Source organism: Orcinus orca, chromosome 14, assembly GCF_937001465.1.
Source record: "Orcinus orca chromosome 14, mOrcOrc1.1, whole genome shotgun sequence".
Classification (NCBI taxonomy): Eukaryota; Metazoa; Chordata; class Mammalia; order Artiodactyla; family Delphinidae; genus Orcinus; species Orcinus orca.
The window spans coordinates 40,078,489-40,102,496 of NC_064572.1; the positions used below are offsets into that span (position 1 = coordinate 40,078,489).

General features: G+C 49.4%; 2 protein-coding genes across 4 annotated transcripts; both read right to left on the minus strand.

The window, feature by feature from the left end:
- Positions 1 to 31: 31 nt before the first annotated feature.
- LRIT2 (leucine rich repeat, Ig-like and transmembrane domains 2) lies at positions 32 to 4,324 on the minus strand. Of its 2 annotated transcripts, XM_033434184.2 has the most exons (4): positions 4,215 to 4,324; positions 3,143 to 3,924; positions 996 to 1,011; positions 32 to 873 (listed from the first exon to the last, which is right to left on the minus strand). In XM_033434184.2, exons 1-4 carry the CDS (start codon positions 4,322 to 4,324, stop codon positions 66 to 68), a joined length of 1,716 nt encoding a protein of 571 aa, XP_033290075.1. In that variant the 3' UTR covers positions 32 to 65. The 2 variants fall into 2 exon arrangements, with proteins under 2 accessions (XP_033290075.1, XP_012389646.1); XM_012534192.3 differs by lacking the exon at positions 996 to 1,011 and having other exon boundaries at positions 32 to 859.
- A 3,828-nt stretch (positions 4,325 to 8,152) lies between these two features.
- On the minus strand, positions 8,153 to 22,437 carry LRIT1 (leucine rich repeat, Ig-like and transmembrane domains 1). 2 transcript variants are annotated; one of them, XM_004273016.3, is made up of 4 exons: positions 20,733 to 22,437; positions 16,468 to 16,934; positions 13,317 to 13,622; positions 8,153 to 12,089 (listed from the first exon to the last, which is right to left on the minus strand). In XM_004273016.3, exons 1-4 carry the CDS (start codon positions 20,966 to 20,968, stop codon positions 11,116 to 11,118), a joined length of 1,983 nt encoding a protein of 660 aa, XP_004273064.2. In that variant the 5' UTR covers positions 20,969 to 22,437; the 3' UTR covers positions 8,153 to 11,115. The 2 variants fall into 2 exon arrangements, with proteins under 2 accessions (XP_004273064.2, XP_033289841.1); XM_033433950.2 differs by lacking the exon at positions 20,733 to 22,437 and adding an exon at positions 19,346 to 20,613.
- Positions 22,438 to 24,008: the final 1,571 nt, after the last annotated feature.

Here is a 24,008-nt window from a genome sequence, read left to right on the forward strand (position 1 = left end):
GCTGCTCAATAAATACTTGTTGACTAAATGGGTCGAGCCAAGTTGAGCTGCCACAGAGATTTAATTTAGGGGCTGGAGGCCCACACCATTCCTCCCGGGCCACTATCTCCCTCTTCATCTCTCTCCTCGTCCCCCTCCCCCTCAGCACCTCTGTGCCCCAGGCCATCTTCACAGACAGCTGTGTGGTCTCTGTAGGAGACATCCCTGTGCTCTGGGACTGCCAGGGGGCATCTGGGGGCTTTCCTGCGATGAGGACAGCAGCGCAGGCCCCACTCCCTGCAGCTGCAGGGAGCCTGGACTGCCCAGACATAGGCGCCCACAGGCACCGAGAGCAGCACAGCACACAGGATCACCGTGGTGTGCAGGAGGCGCTCCCGTCCCTCCAGCCCGCCGTGGTCTCGGCCCGTCACAAAGACCACACACCGGCCCTGGCGTGGGGGCTGGCGCCCCAGGCTAAGGCAGACCTCATATTTTGTGCTGGGGAGGAGATCATCCACCAGGTATGTGCTGATTCCTGGGCCGACATGAACGACCTCCTTCCTGCGGGCTTCTTCCGACCCAATGTAGAGGGTGAACCACTTCTCAGGGGTGTCGGCCGCCACAAACCATTCCAGCACGATCCCACGCACTGTCTGCTTAACCACCCGCAGGTCAACGTAGGCATTGCCCTCCGAAGTGGAGAAAAGAGAATGGAGTGTGGGCGCGGCCTGGGCGGGCTGGACGTGGAGGGAGATGACACAGCTGCTCCTGCCGATGGAGTTGGAGGCTACACAGGTGTAACTGCCCCTGTCTACCAGGTGGGCAGCAGGTATGACCAGCTCCGACAGAGCAGCATCTTCTGCAGTGGACGAGGTCAACACTGGGTAGAGAGACAGCAAAACAGCTCAGGTAGACATTTCTCTGATAGACAGTCAGCTGGAGAGTGTCCAGCAATGCCAGTTTTTTGTTAAAAGGTGGTGGCGACCATTTATTAAGCATGTACTAGGCGCCAGGTGTTGCCGCTCAGCAATCCTGTAAGGTGAGCACCCAAATTTTACACGTGGGAAGTTGGGGACTAGAGTGATTAAGCAACTTGCCTACAGTGAGAATCGTTCAGGGGTGTCGATTGATCTGGAACCTAGTTCTTCTGTCTATGAAGACCACACTCTTTTTTTTTTTTTTTTTTTTATGCGGTACGCGGGCCTCTCACTGTGGTGGCCTCTCCCGTTGCGGAGCGCAGGCTCTGGACACGCAGGCTCAGCGGCCACGGCTCACGGGCCCAGCCGCTCCGCAGCATGTGGGATCTTCCCGGACCTGGGCACGAACCCGCGTCCCCTGCATCGGCAGGCGGACTCTCAACCACTGTGCCACCAGGGAAGCCCCAGACCACACTCTTTTAACTTCACTAGCCCCTCCCACCAAACGACCTTAGCCTCGCTGAGCTAACACGTGGTTTCCAGGAGATCGCTAACAACAGTGTGATTGTACAATACTGTGAGCTTCAGGAAGTTCCTTTTTACCTCCCGGATGTAGAGTGGCTCAGAGCCTGGAGCCAAGTGCCTGGATTCTATCCATTACTAAATATATTGTCTTGGATGAGTCGCTTAGATTCTCTTGGCCTCAATTTCCTCATCAGTAAAATGGGATGATAACAGTATTTACTCCGTAAGTTTGATAGTAAGTGCTCAGTAAGTGTTAGCTGTTATTATTACTGAGAGAATGGATCTAACATGGTACCAAAGAGAATGATAATAGAACATCACAAAAGATAACATCTGGATGCATCTCATCATTCTCAAAGAGGATACGACAACAGATCCTATGTTTCTCCTTCATTGGTATTTAACCTCAAGCCTATAAGACGTAATCAAATGATAGGAAAAAGTCAAAATTTCAGCTAATTAAGTATTTTTTAATCATCCAGAGGTTTGTCACCATATATAACAAATATCTGGGTGACTGATTGTACTTCTCAAGTTTCACTTAGATATTTCTAGTTGTCTTCTAGATAGCATCGAGATACTTCTAAGAGGCCATCCCTGGCTTTGTGATGTACCCCAGCGCTGAAGGGTGGCATTAAAGGTGATTTCAGCTGAGGTGTGATAACAGAGCATGAACTTCAGGAAATGAGAGGCAGTTTAGAATCCCAGCGGTGGGGCCCACGAAGGTCACTCCCTCTCCCTGGGTCCCAGCATGGCAACTTCAAGCCAATAAGGTCTGATCAACACAGCGGTAGGAAGTGTAAAATTCAGTCAATATCTAGGACTTCCCAACCTTGCCTGGTAAGAGTTAGCTGGAGGGTAGGCAATGGCAGAGGGAGGAAACACTTGTTAAAATACATTCTCTCAGGCCCTCCCCTGGACTAACGGAATCAAATCTCCAGGGAGAGGCCTGAAAATTTTATTTGAAACAAGCACCCCAGGTGATTCTGCTCAGAGAAGTTTAAGAAATAAGTAACAGATAATCTCTAGAATCAGTTCTAGTCAGAAATTCTCTGATTTAAAAATACACGGTATGGTTTTTTTGCATCTAGAAGGCTTTCAAAGAATATATGTGTTCTTATACAATTCTATAGTATTTATATCAATACAATATTGTTAAGCCAATTCATATATATTAACATCTTACATCGTATCAAGATCTGTAAGCAACAAATATATATATATGCAACAAATATGTATGTAATATATATATTTACATCTTACTTCCTATAGAGACCTGTATGCAAAAATATATAGATATATATTATACATATATGTGTGTAACAAATATATATTATATTGATAGATCTGTATACAACAAATATATAAATATATATTATATGGAGTACATATATTTACATTTTATATCCTATAGAGATCTGTACGCAACCACGTAAAATAATGCCAATAGGGAGTTCCCTGGCGGCCTCGTGGTTAGGATTCCGGGCTTTCACTGAGTCGCATGACCAAATAATAATAATAATAATAAAATAATGCCAATAGTGGAACACTGTCTCGGAATTTTTTCTGTCGTGGTGAGTATAATTCAGGTCTGTCCCAGTCTCACCTGCACCCCTCCTTCATGATTGACCCAGTTTAGAACTTCTCTATTGAGGGCAGGGTTGCTACAGACCTCCCCAACCCCCCCCCCCCAGATACATGGAGAGGGTTCATGCACTTACCATCAAATTCCCTCCACTTGCTCAGGAGATAAGTCCAGGCAATAGTTGGTGAGGGGCTAGCCTGTACCAAGCATCGCAGGGTCACATTCTGTCCCACCCGGATGCTGACATTGGCACTGGGGGTTGAGATCTGCGGCTTCATGCAAGCACTGAGCTCTGTTTCGTGAAAAAGCTGCCCTGCCTTGGAGAGAGGACCTCGACACATGAGGTAGGGATTCACCAGGACTACTGGAAGACTGATGGACTTTACAAACTGGACAAGTCCCCTTAGGCGACAGTCACATAACCAGGGGTTGTCGTGCAGCGCCAGCATCATGCTGGAGAGAATCTCAGTCTCACAGCCAGGCTGCCGGTGTTTCTGGTAGGCTGGCCAGTTCAAGAAGACACTCTTGGCTACAACTGTAAGCCTGTTGGAGGATAGGTCAAGGTAGGTCAGGTTGACCAAGAACTGAAGAGCCAGTTCAGGGAGTGCATCAATCCTGTTGTGTTTGAGGTCCAAGACCCGCAGGAGCGGGGTGGCACGGAACTCCGTCCATGGTACTGAGCGGAGTTTGTTCCCCTCCAGTCTCAGCTCTTTCAGTTCTGACAGGTGCTCCAGGGCTCCTAGATGGATCACAGTGACATTGTTAAAATTGAGCCAAAGGTACTCCAAGGTGCTCATGTTGATGAAAGACCCTTGGGGCAGTTCAAATAAGGGTGAATTTTCAATTCTCACTTGCTTGAACTCTTCAGGAAGTTTCCTTGGGATCTTTCCCAAAGTGATAGACACGCACTGCAGAGTCCTGTACAAAAAACCACAACAGCTTTGAGATGTACATCAGGAAACTGGGAAGTGGGATCAGGCTTATCCTGGCATTAGACATATGAATTAGAAGGAAATAATACGATTCTCTTGAAATACAAGAGTTAGACCCATTTTGGTAAAAGCGTGCAGTTTATCAAAGTTCAGCACCGGTTAGAGGGAGTCTCACAGAGATTTTGCTGATTTCCTGCCAAATCTTGGCCTGCTCCCACTTCACACCATCCCCAAAGAAAGCCCATCCCCTACTGGGATCCTGTTAGCCCAGCGCACCTGCCAAAACTCTCCTCTGAGCAGGTACATCCTGGCAGACAGGATAGCTGAGCTGCATGTGAATCCAGAAAGACCAGAACTAGCAAGAAATAGTGAGAAACTGAAGCCATATTCTTCTGTAAGAAACTACCTTATGAGTTTTTGAATAAGTATAGTCCAAGCTTCCGAGTGGCAAATCCTATTATTGGTAATCCATAATGATGTAGGTCAGCACAGCAGCAGCAAAGCCCCTGGATGCTCTGAGGTCTGTTATGGCCCAGATCGCAAGCTCAGTAAGAACCCAGAAGAGGGAGCTATGTTTCTTAACTAAGGTCAGAAGATTTACCGTTTTTCTGGTTTTTGAGTCCAGAGAGCAAACTATAAGCCAGATGTCCAATTCAGTCCTGATACTGCCTCCCCTCAGTCTCATAAAAAAGATCTGAGAGGGCTTCCCTGGTGGCGCAGTGGCTGAGAGTCCGCCTGCCGATGCAGGGGACACGGGTTCGTGCCCCGGTCCGGGAAGATCCCACATGCCGCGGAGCGGCTGGGCCCGTGAGCCATGGCCGCTGAGCCTGCGCATCCGGAGCCTGTGCTCCGCAACAGGAGAGCCCACAGCAGTGAGAGGCCCGCGTAACGCAAAAAACAAACAAACAAACAAACAAAAGATCTGAGAAACAAACAGGTAATGCTATCCTGAGCACTATGGTTCAGGAGATTTGACCAGAATACATCTAATACTTCATCAATCACAATTGGCTTCTGTAACCTAGAATTTTCAACCAGTTTCTAAAAGTGAATGCAGATAATGGTTAACAAAGTAATTCTGCAACCACTCCTATCAGTGGTAATCTCCCCAGCACCTCGCGTGGTGGATTCATTTTTCTTCTGCGTTAAGACAGCTTCACCTGCTGCTTGGATGACCAGAATCAGAGAAGCATCACGGTACAGAGGTTAAACCACGAGATTGTGTTTTCTGATTAAATCAAAGCATGTTTCTTATCCTGGATCACATAATGTATCCTGAATGCTGTGTATTTCACATGTTATAAATCTTCCCTGAACGCTGTGTATTTCTTATGTTAAATTTTTTTTTTTTTTTTTTTTGCAGTACGCTGGCTTCTCTCTTTTGTGGCCTCTCCCGTTGCGGAGCACAGGCTCCGGACGCGCAGGCTCAGCGGCCATGGCTCACGGACCCAGCTGCTCCGCAGCATGTGGGATCTTCCCGGACCGGGACACAAACCGTGTCCCCTGCATCGGCAGGCGGACTCTCAACCACTGCGCCACCAGGGAAGCCCAGTTAAAATTTTTTAAGTGAGATAATATGTGGTTTTGTATATTTGATCTGCCATTCTTCATTCATTCAACAAATGTATATTGGTCATCTGCTCTAAGCCACACCTTTGCTAGGTGCAAGGAAGGCCATGGTGAGCAATACTGTTATAGATCCGGTCCCATGGGATCTTCTATCTAGCTTATACTTCCTAGTCTTGAGATCTTTGGAAAGTCGGTTTCTCCTGTGCAAAGTGAGAAAATTAATGAATTCTTTATAGTGTTTCTAGGAAATATTAATATTATGCAAAATAAAGTACCTAACATAAAGTAGGTGCCCAATAAAGTTTAATTCACCTCCCACACCAACAGACTCTGGAAGAGAGTCTGCTTTCCATTACCTGGGGTACTTTCTGATGACTATTGACATTCCATGGGTTCCCCTAACATTCATGATATACATTATATCCTATAAAAGACCTCAGGGAAGAAAATCCACTTAGTAGCTAACCAGTGAGAGGGGAAATGGGTCACCACGTAAGCTGATTACACCCCAGGCTTTCCATCCAAGCCAGATATTTTTGCTGGAATTTCCAGTCTAACTCTACAATCTGGCTAGATCTCGGGACTTCCTCTCAAAGTGAAAATTTAAAAAGCAAGGAGAGTACAATGAGCACAAAGCTGTGGCAGATGTGGAGAGGTGCTGCCTAGACACCCTTCAAGGAATGAGTCGATGCTCAACTCCAAGGAGTGCTTGCATGAGGTCATGCCCTTCCCCAGGCAGCCCCAGGCAGAGACTGAGGGAGGTGAGGGCACAGGGCCCTGGCCAGTCTGGCCTGATGGGGGCAACTCTGATGGGTGATTCTCATTCCAGAGTTCTCTAGCAGGTTGGCCAAAATTTTGCCAGCCTTGCTTTGTGGGAAAATGTGATTCAATCCATGGGTATCACAAATGACTAGTGAGTTCTTTTCTCACCCCAAAATAGAAAGGCCTAAAGAGCCCTACATCCCCGCAATTTCTTCTCTGTTCATCCCATCCAGCCTCTTTAAATGAATCCAGCTCAACTCAACCTTTCAGTGGTCTGCCAGAAGATTGAGAAGGATGCCCACTGGTACGTCATCTCTGGAATCACTGCTCCTTCTTCTCTCCTGACTCCCTCATCCTCTAGTTTCCTTATTTTGTATATAGGCATAGGGAATAGCTGTGCTGTCAGTTAAAACAGGAGACTAGAACAATTAAAATTAGCTTGGCTCGTGTCGTTTCTCTTAAACAACTAGTGGTTAAGTGGTGTCCCTAAACTCAAGAGACTTAACAACAAAGGGAAGGAAGGAGGGAATCTGAGGATATTATAGCCCTATCACCCTTCTGGAAGGATGCTTTTAGGAGCTTGGCTCTTAGGATTTTTAGTAGAGACAGAATCTTGGGGGAGGAGTTACTCTCTTTTTGTGAAATTAATTAGATAAAAATGGCTTCTGAGCAGCAGCTCCCTGGCTTGTCTTAGATTTCCTACCTGTTCAACTGGAAAACGCCCCCTTCCCCCCATCCCCCAATATGATCAGAACTTTGGGAGAGTTCAGACAGAGAACTAGGCAACCTACCAGGAAGCAGATAGGCTGTCCTTCCTCTTTCTCAAGCTGGTGTTTTTCCTTCATTCCTCCACCTGCTCCAACCATGTCTCAGACGGTCTTCTTGGCTACCTGCGCCTGTGATAGACGCACAGAGGACTACATCCCCACGCCCCCTTGAAACAGGTGGGCTACGTGACCAATATTCAGGCTAATGAAATGTTGGACGAAATAATGTTTTAAAAGCCCCTATGTGATTCTCCAGGTTCTCTTTTCCCTTGTTGCAGCAACTGTTGACATTCCAGGTGGTGAAGTCTTCATCAGCCTGGGTCGCTGAGTGAAGAAGAGAGCGGGCCCCTCCCTCCATCCTCATCTCCCACTCACTCAAGTAGACTCTGCGAGAGCAGGAATAAATGTTTCTTTGTTAAGCCACTGAAATCTGAGAATTGTTGGCACAGCATAAGCCTAACCAATCCTGACTACAATGCCCATACAATAAAATATGCTCAAGTGCTTGTAAACTGATTTTTGTCTCTCCTGGATTATATGATAGTTAAAACAAAAGTTTCCAGCTCTAGCCCTTTAAACGCACTGCTCACTGAGCCCCTTGACTAACAGCCTAGTTTTAATAGCCACATCCACTTTCCAGGATAAAATTTCTGTTGTCTGCCTTTTGGTTCCCTGTAAGTTTCCATGTCTACATCAAGTGACAGCAGACATACCCTCTGCCTAGGTCAGGAGGCATATAACCATGTTGCAGCCAAAAAAAATTAAAAAGACATGTTGGAGATGTCATGATTCCAACCAACCTCCAAACAAGGCTTCCAAGGGCCACATGCTGTGGGATCACCCTAGTGCAGGCTGGTCTTCAGCATTTGAGAGACTAGAAATTCTTTTTTTTTTAATTAATTAGTTTATTTATTTATGGCTGTGTTGGGTCTTCGTTGCTGCGCGTGGGCTTTCTCTAGTTGTGGTGAGTGGGGGCTACTCTTCCTTGTGGTGTGCGTGCTTCTCATTGCAGTGGCTTCTCTTGTTGTGGAGCACAGGGTCTAGGTGTGCGGGCTTCAGTAGTTGTGGCATGAGGGCTCAGTAGTTGTGGCTCGCAGGCTCTAGAGCGCAGGCTCAGTAGTTGTGGCGCACGGACTTAGTTGCTCCATGGCACGTGGGATCTTCCCGGACCAGGGCTCGAACCCATGTCCCCTGCACCGGCAGGCAGATTCTTAACCACTGTGGCACCAGGGAAGTCCTAGAAATTCTTCTTCCAGGATTTTAAGAAGACATTAGGTTTCCAGGGACTGACTCATACTAACCAGATTCATATACCAAAAGACTAATATATAAACAGGACATCATTTTATTTTTTACAGCGTGAATTTGTTTTTTCCAGTGACTTGAATATTCATGAGCACAATCCAGGATGATTCTTCTCTACAAGAGCAAACCAGGGAAGACAGAACACACAAAGAAAGGCTGACATATGGGTATTTGGAGGCTGACCATCTTGGGGGCCATTCCATTCAGACCACCAAGGTAGGTCTTCATGAATCATTGGAAAGTTGAAACTTTCTTTCTCTCTCTCTTTCACACACACACACACACACACACACACACACACATTACTGGATAAATACTAACACATTCTTGCTTTCAAGTTCCTGATTTTTCTTCAAACAGAGTTCAATAAAACTGCATGTTAGTTGGGTCAATAATTGTTCAGTCTCGATTGGCTCAGCCAATCTTTTAGAGAAAACATCTTTATCATTTCAACAGATGGCTGCTGTCATCCACTGCACTTATATTTGTTCTGATTTGGGGAGTGTCTGTCAGTCTCATATACCAAACCATCAGAGTTGAGTCTTAAGTCTCACAAGGCATAGCAGAAATGCCTTTACAAATCTAGATCAGGGGTTGGCAAATTACAGCCTGGGAGCCAAATCCAGCCTGCCACCTGTTCTTGTAAATAACATTTTATTTGAACTCATCCATGCTCATTAACTTACATATGGTCTGGGGTTGCTTTCACACTACATCAGCAGAGTTGAGGAGTAGTAATGGAGCCTTAAGTATCTCCTATCTGGCTTTCTTTATAGAAAAACAAAAGTTTGTTGACCTATGATGTAGACAGTGGCTTTGTCATTTTCCAACCAAATAATTTCTCTAACCAATAGCAACAGCCCCCAAGTTAAAGTCAGGTGCACCCTACAGGTGATGGGCAGGGAATAGCCATGTATGGAAATCCCACATTCACATGCACTGGTGCTCTCAGGATTCTGATCCCAGGTTTCAGTAGCTCAAAAAAATCCATTTCCATAGTAAAACTGCTGTGGGTCACACTGCAGAGATCAATTCTGAACAAAGACCCTCAGCCTGGCCAGAACATTATCAAAGCCACGGATTCTCCAAGAAAATCCATCACTGTGCTCTATAAATTATTCAGCTCTTTGGGTTTCAGTTTTCTTGTCTGTAAAATCAAATAGCCCAGCCTTCAAAACAGGTCATTGTGAAGATCAAAATGAGAGAAACCAAGAAAAAAAGTTGTAAGGTTATCTGTTGTAAGGTCTTTCGTAAATGTGAGAGGAAGTACAGTAACTTTAGACATCACTGCATCACACTGGTCTTTATATTTAGCAAAGAGTCAAGACAGTATGGTGTCTCTTAGGTGATACTGGAAAGATAGCTTTCTTGCATCACTTGCTGTCCCCAAATTTCCTCAGTTATTACCCAAAGGCCTTGGCACCAAACAGCCTGGATGCTCCCTTCGTTAGAAGCCACTCCAGACAGGACAGAACATTGGCCCTTCTGCTGGGAACGTTTGTCTTCTCCTATGTGCAGAGATGACATCTCAGAGGTTTCCCAGCTTTAAGCAAACTGAACAGGAATCCTCCTTTGAAGTGGCTTACTGAGTGACCCAGAAGGCTCTGAGACACCCTCAGGAACCCAGGTAAGATTCAGTTAGAATCACAAATGCTGCTACACGGGGACAGAGGTGAGCTGTGTGCCAGACAGCATTGAGTGTACTGTGCCACCTGCCACGGAGGGTCTCTCAGATCCCTCCAGCCTGACATTCTGAGAGTAAACAAGCAGTAGTCTCCTGGGCATCATCTAAACTTCTAGAATTTACTGAAAATCAGATGATTATCTCTAGGCAGAATGGCACCCGGAGAAAAAAATGTTAGAATCCATGTGTCCACAGTGAGGGTCTCTGCATGTGTGTGTATGTGGCTGTACAAATGTGGCAAATGCATAAAGAGACTATGTGTGAGTGCCTACGAGTTAGCATAAATGGAATCAAGATGCAGTATAGGAAAGTAGCAAGGACTATCAACTCTGGAATCAAGTGCATGGTCCAATTTCTAGAGCTGCCATTTCCTAGCTGTGTACTTGTGGGCAACATAGATTAGATCACTGCTCAGCAAAATATGTCCTGCCCTACCATTACCTCCATGGGAGAACTATCCTTTCCTGCCTTGTTTAAAGTTTAGTTTTGGCCATGAGACTTGCTTTGGCAGGTAGAATATGGGAAGAAATGGCAGTGTTAAGGAGCTTAATTGGCATCACATGTTTTTGCTCATTTCTCTGATATCATCTGACATCTCCATGAAAGAAGCCTGCCCCAGGTAGCCACTGACTCTCCATCCTGAGCCCCAAGTAGGACACACGGAGCAGAGCCACCACAGTCAACCCACTGACTTATGGATTGTGTGAAAATAAGTGCTTTTTGCTGTATACCGCTGCAATTTTGCCTTTATTTGTTACACAGCAAAAACTGACTGATACAGGCAAGTTACTTACTCACCCTGTTCCTTCTCCAGGTAAGTGGGGAGAAGAGTGGTGCCTGCTGCAAAGTGTTGTCATAAGAATTCAATGAGTTAATGTATATAAAGCACTTAGAACACTTTCTGGCACATAGTAAGTGCTTATATAAGTGTTAGCTGTTGTTGCGGTGGTGGTGTGTAAATGTATGAGTAAGCAGATACCCAAGTAGGTAAGAGTGGGTGAGCATGGATTCAGGTGTCAGAGTGAGCGCGTGGGAGGCGAAGAGGGAGAGTGGTTGGGAGCAGGCGTGTAGGCACCTGTGTGCACGGCCCTCAGCAGAAGTACTCGTTGATCCGTCTGCCCACCCTGACGCCCAAGGCCTGAGAGTCCAGGCTGGAGTGGGCAGATAGGAGCCTGTCGGCCTCACTGAGGCTGTGCTGGGACAGCTCCTCTGAGCCATCCTCACTGTGGCCCAGTCTCTCCAGGTTGACGTAGGCACCTGTGGCCTCAGCGGAGCCCCTGGTGTGGCACTTGCGCCAGCGGCTCTGGAGAGCACTGCAGCAGACGAGCAGCGTGAGGGGCAGGGCGATGATGGCAGCCACACTGATCACCACCACATTGATGAGCCACTGAGTGGCTTCAGCATCCACCACTTCGTCCGTGGAGAAGATGACACACTGCTCCTTCCGGGGCACCAGGCCCTGCACGCAGACACACGCCACGTACTTGATCTTGGGCACCAGCCCATGGATGGTGACACTGGTCTTCCCCGGCTGCACCACCATCCGCCGCATGTCGCGCTGCCCAAAGACTGCGTAGAGGACGCTGAAGGAAGTTGTGTTCCCAGCCTGGGGGACCTTCCACACCAATGTCACGCTCTGGTAAGTGTCCCCCACCACCTTGAGAGAGCTCACCCTTTGGGCCTCCTGGGGTCCTGCCTGCACATCCAAGTGCTCTCCTGGGGCCCCCATCTGGAAGGGCTGGAGGATTAGTTGCTCCTTCGTGTTGGGCACAGGGGGCCGAGTGGCTGGGACAGCAGGCTCGGGGATGTGGGGGACATGCCTGGCCACCATCTTGTTGTATGCAGCTGCTTCTGCCCCCTCACCTGTCCTGGCCCACGGTGCCGCTGGGCCCCCACTGTGTTCCGTGGATGTCTGGGGCTCAGAGACGACCAGGGAGATAAGAGTCTCAGAGGCTCCCAGGAAGTTCTTGGCCTGGCAGATGTAGTCTCCAGAGTCAAGGTGGGACACAGCAGGCAGGCCCAGCAGAGTCCAGATCGTGCCGTCACTGGAGACTTCCTGGTGCACTGTGGGGAAGAGGCACGTGTGGGAGAATGAACGGGCCCATCTGCCCCAAGCTTCCTTCCAGGGCCGAATTCACAGCCCCTGGACCGTGTACATTCTGCCAAACACCCTGTTATCCCAAGAACAGACTGGGCATCACTGAACTTTTCTTAGATTAGCCATGGGGATGGAGATCACCTGGGCTCCAATTTGGGGAGACACAGGCTGAGGCATAGTCTAAGAACGATTAGCCTTCTAAATCTGAGATGCTCCCACTGTGTCTCTCAAGGGCCCGAGTTCTGCAGAGCTAACCCGTCAGGGGTGGCAGGCTGATGCTTTGGGAGTATGGTGGGTTGGGTGAACCTGAGGCAGAGGCCCAGCTAGAAGTGCTCTGCACACCCCTGCCTGGCCCCACTGCCACTTCAATCACAGCATCTCCAACTTTCTGTATTACATTAGTGGAACTCCTTACACAGTTTTGTTTGTACATTGATTTCAAGCCCACAGTCCTAGAGCAATGCTTGCCAACCTAGTTGGGGGAAACACAGAAGAAAGCTGGGAGGGATGGGAGGTGTTCTGGTCAGGTGCCAAGAAATTATTCCTCCTTCACCCTCTTTCTGCATGTAGATGGGCTGTGACTCCTGCAAACCTCCCCCACCAAGTGCCAGGGATGGACCACCTCTGTCTGCACAGCAAAAACGTCACAGGCAGTTCCACCCTGTACGAGCTGTGTGATGCAGACCAAACGTTTAGCCTCGGTTTACTTATACCCCAAATAGAAGGATAATCAGTTTGTTCTTTAAAGTTCAGTGACACCTTGTACATAATACATTTAACACATGAAGCGCTCAATAGATGGTAACTCCTAGCATTAGTTACTCCTAGTGATACTGGCTTCATATTTACAACTTGGAACCTTACTATCAATATTAAATACACTAAGAGAGCATCTTCTACCAAAAAACCAGTGTTTTGCTCCTCTCAGGGTGGGCCCCACGTCTCTGATAGAGTGGCTGGTGGAATATGACAGGACAGGTTGAGATCCATTGTTATTACTGAAGCCACTGTCCCCATGTCCAGCCTCTGGGCAGAGTCCCCCAACTCCACTCAGACAGGATGGGAGTAAAGAGCCTTGCTCAGCCTACCTCCCTCTCCCTGGCAAACCTGAAGCCCCATTCCCCCGCATGTGGGATGATGACCCACCCGCCCCAGTCTGGATCTCAGCACAGCCGTCCCCAGAGCTCACACACCTGTGCCGTTAAGTGGGTGCCCGTTGGCCCTACTCCAGCTCATTTCTGGCCCAGGGACCCCGGAGGCCCCACAGCGTAGCAATACTGCACTGCCCAAGGGGGACCTGATGCTGGCCGCCCCTGGACGGAGCTCCGGACTCTGGCACCTCCTCAGTTCCAGCTGGCTGAAGGTCAGTCCGGCCAGGCTGCGTGGGCTGGCACACCTCAGCCTGGCCTCTATGAAGGCCAGGTTTGGGGCCCAGCCTTCCAGGAGATGGACCAGGTCATAGAGTCGGCAGTCACACACCCAGGGGTTGTCCTGCAGCCCTGCAGGGGTGAAAGGCAGGGCAGGAGGTGAGACCCAGATATTCAGATCCCCAGTCCCAGCCCCCCTTCTCCCCCAGGGAGGACAAGGCACGTTGTGAGCTCAGGGTCAGCAGAACTGGCCTCCAGACCCAGCTCCTTGCTTCACTACAACCTTAAGCCCGGTTCTTCATCTGGAATGACAGCATTACTCCCGTTTCTGGGTGGCTATAAGCATAAATAAAGATAAATGATATTAAGCGCTGGGTAAGCCATACAGCGTGCCAACAAAATTGGCAGTTACTGCTGCCACTCTCGGACTGATCCTCTCAGGCTACCAGCCAGGCAGTGGGTATTTCTGCAATACGCCAGAATCCATCCATTTCTAGAAATGCTTCATGAACACGACCCCGCCCTTTTTTTTTTTGGCCTTGCCTTACATCTTGCAGGATCTTAGTTCCCTGACCAGGGATCGAACCCAGGCCCCCTGCAGTGGAAGCCTGGAGTCCTAACCACTGGACCTCCAGGGAATTCCTGACCCCTGTTCTCCCAGTATAAGTGGCACTTTCAGCATCACCCCAGCAAAGAGTGTGGCTGTTCTGAGCCACAGTCCCTTTGACACAGGCTCAAAAAGACAAGAGTGAGGATGACAGGGAACCCAATCTTATGTTATATTCCCAGCCATCTTTACTTTAAAATTGAACACTTTTATAGAGCTGAAAGCAGGTCACTGCACCTACCCTGTCAAATAACCTTCAACATATAGAGAGGTATTGTGGGTCCTCAGTTCTAAGACACAGTTCCTTTTCATATGTTTGCATTTCTAAATACAAAATGAATGCATTTAATGTGATGTCCTTTCTACCCTCCACGGATTGTTATTAAATTTGATAGCATCTAATCAATAGCATATTATATGTTTGCATACCTGTATTTGATACATTTGGAAATGGAAATGTCAAGAGTTGGGGAAGGTGGATTCAGACCTCCTTGTATATCCATGACTCCCGGGTCCTTTAGAGCACTAGCTGGGAAGGCGCCGGCTCCTCTGCTATTCCCCACCCCCATCCCAGGCAGGTGACGGCTACCTTGTGTCACTGGTTAAATGCATTTCCTGATGCATCTGCACCCCAAGAGTCATCACTGCCCAGCTCTGGTGGTGAGCTATCTGACTTCACACAGAATCCCCAAAGAATTGATGCAAATGGCAAAGTTAAAGGACAATGAAACTTTCACCAGTCAGACTGGCAAAAGTTAAACATTCTGACCACTTTAACTGTTAGCTTCATGAGGGAATAGATGTTCATCCGTCTTGTTCACTGCTGTATCTGCAGCATCTAGAATGGAGCCCACACATTGGCTGGCATTCAAATAAGCTTGCAGAGTGGACACAAGCATGGATGGTCGTGCACACTACTGGTGGGGGGTAGGAACTGGCACTTTAGAGACTATGATTAATATTAAAACATCTAACGTGCATACTCCGTGACCCAGCAATTCCACTTCTCAGTTCCTAGTCTAGAGAAACATTTGTCTCGGTGCACGAGGATGCATTGCCAAGAATGTTCTCTGCGGCATCACAGGTGTTAACAAAATAATGGAAACAATTTAAAGGCCCATGAAAGGAGGAATGGCTAAATAAACTGTAGTATAACTGTATGATGGAATATTATGCCAGAGTTTTAAAAAATGAAGTTGATCCATTTGTAGTAACTTACAAAGATCTCCAAGACATATTGCAGGGCAAAAAAAGTGCTGGTTGATACATATGATATGATGAAATTTTATGCAAAACACACAGCTAAAATTTCTATATGCATGTATGTTTGCTAAAATTTCTATGTGCATGTATGTTTGTATATGCATGTGTATGTAAATGTAAACGATAGGGAACATGCAAATAAACATAACAGTGGCTACTTTTTAGGAGGGGAGAAGGAATTATAAGAAGAGGGCATAAAATATAAATATATATATATAGGACATTCAAAGTTGATTTTCAAAGAAACAACGTCTTTCCATGTAAGTACTACCCTATACAATGTCCTTTATCAGGTGACATAGTCTGTAGGGTGGATGGAGCTGGAATGGGCTTTGCTATTCCCTGCTCCACATCCAGGAAGTGAGGGGTCTAAATATTCCCTCCTTGGGCTTCCCTGGTGGCGCAGTGGTTGAGAATCTGCCTGCCAATGCAGGGGACACGGGTTCGAGCCCTGGTCTGGGAGGATCCCACATGCCGTGGAGCAACTAGGCCCATGAGCCACAACTACTGAGCCTGCGCGTCTGGAGCTTGTCCGCAACAAGAGAGGCCACGACAGTGAGAGGCCCGCGCAGTGCGATGAAGAGTGGCCCCCACTCGCTGCAACTAGAGAAAGCCCTCTCACAGAAACGAAGACCCAACACAGCAAAAATGAATAATAAATAAATAAATATTCCCTCCTTGAGAGACTCTCCCAGGCCTCAGGGCAGGAGCTGCCCCAAACTGCTCTAAGATTGCTCCAGCCCTCGGTGCTGGACCTCACATGAGCCGAGGCATGCTCCAGGGACACCTGCGAGGAGGCCTCTCTTCTGACACTGCCCACCCACTCCCTACCACCCACTTTCTGGCAGGGCCTCACCATGATTCCAAACCCCTCATGGGACAAGGAAAAGGAGCAGAGCTGGGGTCTGAACTGCAGCAGTCTGGCTGGGAGCTTGAGCTCCTAAACCTACCTACCAATGTGTGCCTCTCATTCAATCTTTACTCAAACCCAGAAGGCAAGTGTGATTTTCCAGGTAAAGAACTGAGACTCAGAGAGGCTTTAATAAACTTGCCTAAGACCCCCAAGTCTCACTAAAGTGCTTCCAAGTGAAGGATGCCATCTCTTACCTAGGACCAGCTTGACGTGGCGGCCGGGAAGGAAGGGTCCCTTCTGCAGGTGAGTCCAGGTGGTGAGCAGCTCCTCGGGGAGCCTCAGCAGCTGGTTGCTGGAGAGGTCAAGGAAGGTGAGGTTCCCCAAGAAGCGCGCGGCCTCCGGGGGCACAGCCGAGAGGCGGTTGGCCTGCAGGTCCAGCAGCCGCAGCTTGGGAGCGTCCCTGAGCGCCGCCCAAGGGAAGGTGACCAGGTGGTTCCCGGGCATGCGCAGCTCACGCAGGCGGTGCAGGCCCCTCAGCATCAGAGCGTTGAGCTCATAGAGCGCGTTGTAGGGCAGCCACAGCTGCTCCAGGCGGCCCAGCGCCTTGAAGGCCTCCCCGGGCACCCTGCGAATGGCCGTCCGCTCCAGGCGCAGGCTGGAGGTGTCCAGAGGGACAGATGCTGGGGGCAGGGTCATGTCAGGGTCGTTGCACACCACTGTCCTGGTTACAGAAATGGGAGTATTTGAGCAAAAGTCCTGTGGGGTCGGAGATTCCCCCTTACTTAACCTCCTTTCAAGAGACCCCCTGGTGTGCATGGCCTCATAGGACACCAAACCCAGACTGCGGTGTGCCCTGGAGGTGGGCTAGTAACAAGGTTCCTTCTGTTTTCTCTTTGGGAGCTTCTTGCTTGCAGAGCCTCTCATAAGTGTCCCAGGAGGGCCGTTTGGTCTCGGTCACTGGCCTGAAGGACCTCAAGCTTGAACTACTATGTCCCCTTACAGCCTACACCACCTGCAGTGCACTAAGAATGAATAGTATTTATAAATCCTGAGATCATTTTGTGCATTGCAGCATTGCATCTATGAGTTAAAAGGGTTCCTTTGTTAAATTATAGCTCAGTTTTTGTGACTGCTTTGGCTTTTCTTTATTTAAAAAAATATATATATATAGCAACGGCATCAGAACTGGAAGCCACACACGGGATGCCTCGAGCCTCTCCTGACCCTGAGGGACCATGAGATGATCAAGGTGTTTAAAAGCTGGAATTTTGCAGCCCCACAGCTGGATTTACCTCTGGGCTCTTTGCTTGCTGGCTGTGTATCCTTGAGTCTATTATGTAACCTCTATTTTCTTCAGTTTCCCCAGAATAATAGACTCCACCGCACAGGGTGGTTTGGGTGTTTGAATGAGTTCATGTGTGTACCAGCTCTGCATACCTGTCACCTGTAGAAGCCCGATTGCTATTGACCACTGTTGTAAGTTTCTGCATCCCAGCACTGCAAGTACATCAGGTCAGTCTTACCAGCTCCTTCCAATGCTCCTTCTGCCCAAACAGTGACTTCTTAAACCTCATTCTATTAAGTTTGACACTAAAGCAGATAGAGAGATAACAGGAGGCAGTCCCCGCCCTCGAGGAGCTGACAATGCAGGGCTGTGTTAAATGCTATCACTGAGAGCAGCACACACAGACGGTAAAAAGGGAAAGATTCTCAAGAGAACGAAACTTTGAGTCTGGCCGTGAGGGACCCAGCCCTTGTGCAGCCCCAGTTTCGTCTGGAGGATGTTTCTGCTCACACTGAAGGAGGTGGGGTGGGAGTGAGGTGGGGATATTATTTAGCTCTGCTAAGAGAGGTTGTTCTCTTGTAAGGTCATAACGCGTTGCTCGTATCATTCTTCCTGACACCACACACACACACACGCACACACACACACAAACACACACACACGCGCACACACACACGCACACGCGCGCGCACGCACACGCGCGCGCACACACACACGCTCCACCAGCATCCCTCAGCTTAACTTGCATACAGTACTCTAAGTCAGCTGGGCTTGGCTTGCTTTTGTCAATGGTGCCCACAAGAGGCCCAGTTACTTCCGCCCACTCGTATTCATTCTTTAGATATACATGGAACCCCTACTGAGTGACAGAAGAATATCAGGCTCACAGCCCCCGTCCCCATACAGCTTATAATCCAGCAAAGGAAGAAAAAGCATTGGAGGCAATGATACCTTCAGTGATAATGGAAGCTTGGGTGTTGCAGGGAGGAAGGTCTGGATGTAGGTGGGAGGAAGGGAGTTGATGGGAAAACATGTGCTGGAAGGGGGAGAAAACGGTCAATGGAGGGATCAAAGAAACCGATAAGAGCCAGCACAGGCCAACCGCATGGCTCCTGGTGGGGCAAATCAGGCATGAAGGACAAGGGGACACATCTCTCCAGGTGCCCAGACTCCTCCCCGCCTCGCAGCCCCAGGAAACCCCAGGACCCACAAGTACACACACTCTGTTCATGATAGGGGAGCGTGGAGCACAGGCAGGTCCATCAGGTGCTCAGGTGTAAGGGCTGGGCCCTCCGAGAGACCCCGGTTAAAGATGGGGTGAGGAAGGTGTCTGAGACACAAAAGGAGACTCTGTCTGACTGCACAACCTGAGCCCTTGGCCACTGGGGATCTCAGGTTCCCCAACAGCCTTTCATGGCCTCATTCCCCTCATTCCTCACACTCCATGCAGATGGGCCGGTGCCTATCAGCTGTGGGACTTCTGGGCAGGTAGAAATGACGGTGAGAGCTCTGGCTTCAGAGGAGGCATAACCAATAGCTGATGTTAGGGGCCCTGGAAACTGCCCTTGGAATTTCATTTTCCATCCTAAAGTCAACCTGCTATCAGAAGCCCTTCCTGGTCCCTGCCCATGGCAGCATCACCAGGTAAGAAGAGTTCTTGAAATGGAACTGAAGTTCTGGGTTCCAGGACCAGCTCTGCCACTGATGCTGTATGACTCTGAGCCCTGTGCTCTCTGTAGGCTGAAAGGGAGGCTCTTTGTCACCCTGGTCACACTGTCCTTGGCCATGGGCTATTCCTGGCCTATTCAGGGCTTAGCCCTGGCTTCCCTTGGGGAGAAGATCCTTACCTCTGATGATCCGTATGAGTTGGAGCATCACAGCTTTGGGCCAAAAATGGAGCTCTTCCTGTTCTTCAGACCACATGGGGTATCCTTTCTTGGGGGTGCCTCACCTTTCTCTACCTCCCCTCACACCCAATCAGCCTGACCTATTGCTAAGATCATTGAAAGAGTTGCACTGAGGGCTTCCCTGGTGGCACAGTGGTTGAGAGTCCGCCTGCCGATGCAGGGGACACGGGTTCGTGCCTCGGTCCGGGAAGGTCCCACATGCCACGGAGCGGCTGGGCCCGTGAGCCATGGCCGCTGAGCCTGCGCGTCTGGAGCCTGTGCTCTCCAACGGGAGAGGCCACAACAGTGAGAGGCCCGCGTACCACAAAAAAAAAAAAAAGAGTTGCACTGATAACATTGCTGTCCTGATCAGAAGCCATCAGTGGCTCCCCAACACCCATCTAAGACAAGGGAGAAAGGGAGGATGAAATTCCAGAAGGTTGGAAAGATGGTAGGAAAGACCCTAAACCAGAGACTGAAATCTCTGAGTAAGTTGGGAAATGCAGTGGTCATTAACAGATGGGCTGAAGAGGTCAGAGAAAAGATAGTTTAAAGACTGCCAAAGAGAGATAGGGAATGAGCCATGGGGGAAGAGCAAGGGTCCACAAACCACGGGAGCCTTGGGGACGTCCCAGGGAGAGGAGGAGAAGAGGATGGAGGTGCTCTCAGGGCTCAGATGGGGAATGAGGAAAGTCAAAGAAGAGGCTGAGGATGGAGGGACCCTTGTTTGCAATGGAATGGGCACTCCTGGCCTTTCTGAGAGCCCATCGAAAGGGGTCAAGGCTGAGGCTCCTGGGGGCTGGGCCAGAGGAGACCCAAAGTGGGAAGAGTATGAGGAATCGGGTGGTCCCATCATGGGTGGGGCAGTAAGAAATACCTGGGATATGATTGGGTACCCCCAGGAGGTGGGGCAAGAGAACGGAAGAGCCCTGGGAAAGAAGGGGCTGGGGAGATAGAGGATGGTAGGGGGCAGGAGAGAAGGAGAGGAAGAGAAAGAGGTAAGGGGGAGACTTCCTGTGCCCTTAAAGAGGGTTCCACTCACAGGATCCTGGAGGAAGACTCAGGAAGGATTTCTGGAGCTGGCACACCTGTGCCCCACCCCTGGCCCATGTGTAAAGGTACCTGGTACTTCCAGTCTACCCCTGAGGCAGAGCCACACCCTGCTGACTGGAAGAAAATGCAGCCCAGACAAGCCCCATGAGACCCTTGGGTCTTGAGGGCCAGGGAGATGGAGGTTTCGCCCCGCCACGGTCCTAGGGCCATGCATCCAACCTCTCCCAGCCCAGCCTAGCTAGTGGAGCCTGGGAGGCTGGGCAAACCCCCCCCCCCCGCACACCTGGCGCCGTACCTGGCTTTGCTGCCATCGCCCAGGACATGGAGGCTGCAGCTGCACTGAGAAGGGCAGGCGGCCCGGGCCTGCGGGGGTCCTCCGAGGGCCAGGAGCCACAGAATGCCCACCGCCACCCTCATGGCTCCTGGCTCCTCTGTAGGCTGGGCAGGGGCCTGTCCCTTACTGCTCTGTCCTGCTGGCCCAGCAAACCCAGCAGCTGCCCACACCCCCAACTGAAGCCATCGGATAATCATGGACAGGCTGGGGATTAGGGAGGGGAGCCCCGGCCACAGCGGCTCAGCGGCTTATTGCTTCCTGGAATCGCCCAGTCCTGAAGATGGGGGTGGGGCATCCCCTTCCAGAGCCACAGCCTCAGGCCCAGTGCACGTAGGGTCCGGCAGGAAGTGGGCAGCCACCCAGAGGCAAGCGGCTGCTGGACTGCCTATGCCAGCCAGGCTGTGGCTGCACAGCCCCCACAGGGTGCCTGGGCTCAAAAGAGATGAACGCTGGCCTCTAATAAGGGCCACTGGAAATCCTCTCCAGTGACCCTGTCTTATAGTGAAAAGGCATTGAGATGAAGGTGGTGAAGGCATTAGAAAGAGCCCAAGTGCTGGGCCAGGCCAGCTGGGTTCAAATCCCAGCTCTTCCATTTGCAGGCTGTGATGTCGGGAAAGCCACACGGTCTCTTGTGGCCTCTGTGTCCTTATCTGCCAGAGGGAAGTAATGTTACTCTACTCGGGGTGTTTATGAAAATTAAACAACCCAAGTTTCTCAGACCTTGACAGCCTGTGGGAACAGAAGCTTTCTTGGGAGTAGTAAGTACCCAGTTCCACGGGCACTTCCAAGTACCTGTTCACGGAGGAGCTGGGAAGAATCAGCTATTTGGGGACAACCGCAGAGGTGTCTCCCATGGACTCAGGAGCTCTCCCAGCCCGCTGGTCAAACAGCTGCCTCCTGGGGTACCCTGCGGCACCAAGTCTCAGATCACTGCCATCTGAGCCTTCAGGGCATTACCACCAATGCCAAAGGCATGAGGTGTCTTGGCCTGAGGGTGGAGAGTGCCCCTCCCCTCAAGTTATCTCACTCCAAGGAGGGTCTCAGAGCAGGATCTCCCAGAGCTTTGAGAGAAGCTAAAAGCTTCTGTCAGTTTTTACTGATTGTCCCCTACCCCCAACCTCATCCCACCATAGACACCACCTGTCACTCATTGATTCTTCACATTTGACTCCAAGGCCTTGCTCTTTGGCCCAGAAAACCCTACCTGGTTCCTATGGCTTTTCCAGAAGGTTCCTCAGCCCATGCGCCTAGACAAACCTACACCAGTGAGGTGTGACCAAGGCAGATACCTGGGGCCCCGGTATACGCACAAAATACCTGTGCCAGGCCTGTTTGGACAATATTGGCTTCCAGGAAACATTGGTTCCCATTCCTTCCTATCTTCCGATTCAGCCAATGTGATTTTCTCAGTGCTTCCCGCCTGTACCTCCTCCTCCCCAAACCAGAAAGCCAGCCCTGCCCATTCCCACCTCTCTGGCTTTTCCTCCTTCTTTTGGCCATGCCGCATGGCATGTGGGATCTTAGCTTCCCGACCAGGGATTGAACCCATGCCCGCCTGCAGTGGAAGCACGTAGTCCTAACCACTGGAACACCAGGGACTTCCTGCTGGCTTTTCCTCCTTCTGTTGGGGATGCAACAACCCTGCTCTCTTTTGCCAGCCTAAATTCTAACCTTGGTTCCTGGTCCTGTCCTGCTTTCTCTTCTCCCTTGAAGTCTTTTGCAATCTTGCAGGCATGAACAAAAAAAACCTGACATATGTTGCTGGTTACAGTAATGCAAGATGGAAATCAGGAAAGGCAAGGAACACTCTCTGGTAACTGGGTAATCAAGGAAGGCTTCCAGGAACACGTGGAAAGTCAGCTCAGCCCTGAGGGGTGGTTAGGCTTGGATAAAAGGGCCAACAAGAGGAAAGGCATGGGAAAGGAACATTTACAGGATAAAATGAGCTGCTTGACCAGGAGCCCAGGCAGTAGGAGACTGGGCTTCTGTTCCAGCTCCATCCTTGAATCACTGCATGACCTCAGGCCAATTCTTTACTGCTTTGAGCCTCAGTTTCTTTGTGTGGAACAAAAAGGATGATGGTATCTAATTTGTTCATTTGTGGTAGGAATCATCATAAGATCATTTAGCACAGTGCCTAGCCCTTACTTAGTGAGCTCTCAATAAATATTAGCTATATTACTGGTAGTGTAATAAGGAAGAACAAACCTGACTCCATATTAGATCTGTTTCTTTAACTTTGTTATTCTATTGCTTTGGCTTAGAGTTAAGAACGTTGCCTATAGCCTGAAAGATACAGAATAGCCCATTCTCAAAGCTCTGACCTTTAAGAGTATAACACTTTGCCATTCATAAAGAGATAAAGGGTTGCAGAAAGAGAATAACATTTGTCTTGTTGAAGGTTTACAAGAACATCGTGGCCTGACATAGGTGGACAGCTGCAAGAACAAAGGATCTGATACCGAGAAGTCTGCAACCACCAGCCATGCCCCTCCCTCACCTTGCCTTTAAAAATGCTTTGCTGAAACCCTTCAGGGAGTTTGCGTTTTTGGGGGCACGAGCCACTCCTTCTCCTTGCATGGCCTGCGATAAACCTTTCTCTGCTTCAAACTGATGTTTACGTTTGTTTAGCCTCACTGCATCGGGCACATGAGCTTGTGTTCAGTAATGGTAGCACTCTGAGCCTTGGTTTCTTTACCTGAAAATGAATTAAGTTGTTCTGAATTAGTGGTTTTTTTTTTTTTTCTTTTCTTTTTTTCTTACTTTTTTTTTTAGCTGTGCTGTGCAGCTGGTCGGATCTTAGTTCCCCGACCAGGGATTGAACCTAGGTCTTGGCAGTGAAAGCGAAGAATCCTAACCACTGGACCTCCAGAGAATTCCCAGGAATAGTGTTTCTTGACGTAACTGTCACTATAAGCCAGTGTGTAACTTGTAGCAGTCCCTCATTTATAGAAGGCACCACTCTTAGTGGGTCATGGGCCACTTACAAGAAGACAGAAGCCCCTCTGTCCCAATCCAGTGCCTTGGGAGATCTTGTGCTTGCATAACTTAAGTGCTCTATGGGAGACAGGAAATGCAGCCCCAAAGGCTATATCCAACATGTATTCTTCTGACCAAGACTCACACAGGCCAGGGGCAAAGATGCTTACTTTGCAAAAGAGGCAACTGAGATGACCCGAGTGGTCCCGCCCCAGGGACATAGCTAGTTAATGGTTAATGCAGAACCAGAACCAGTCT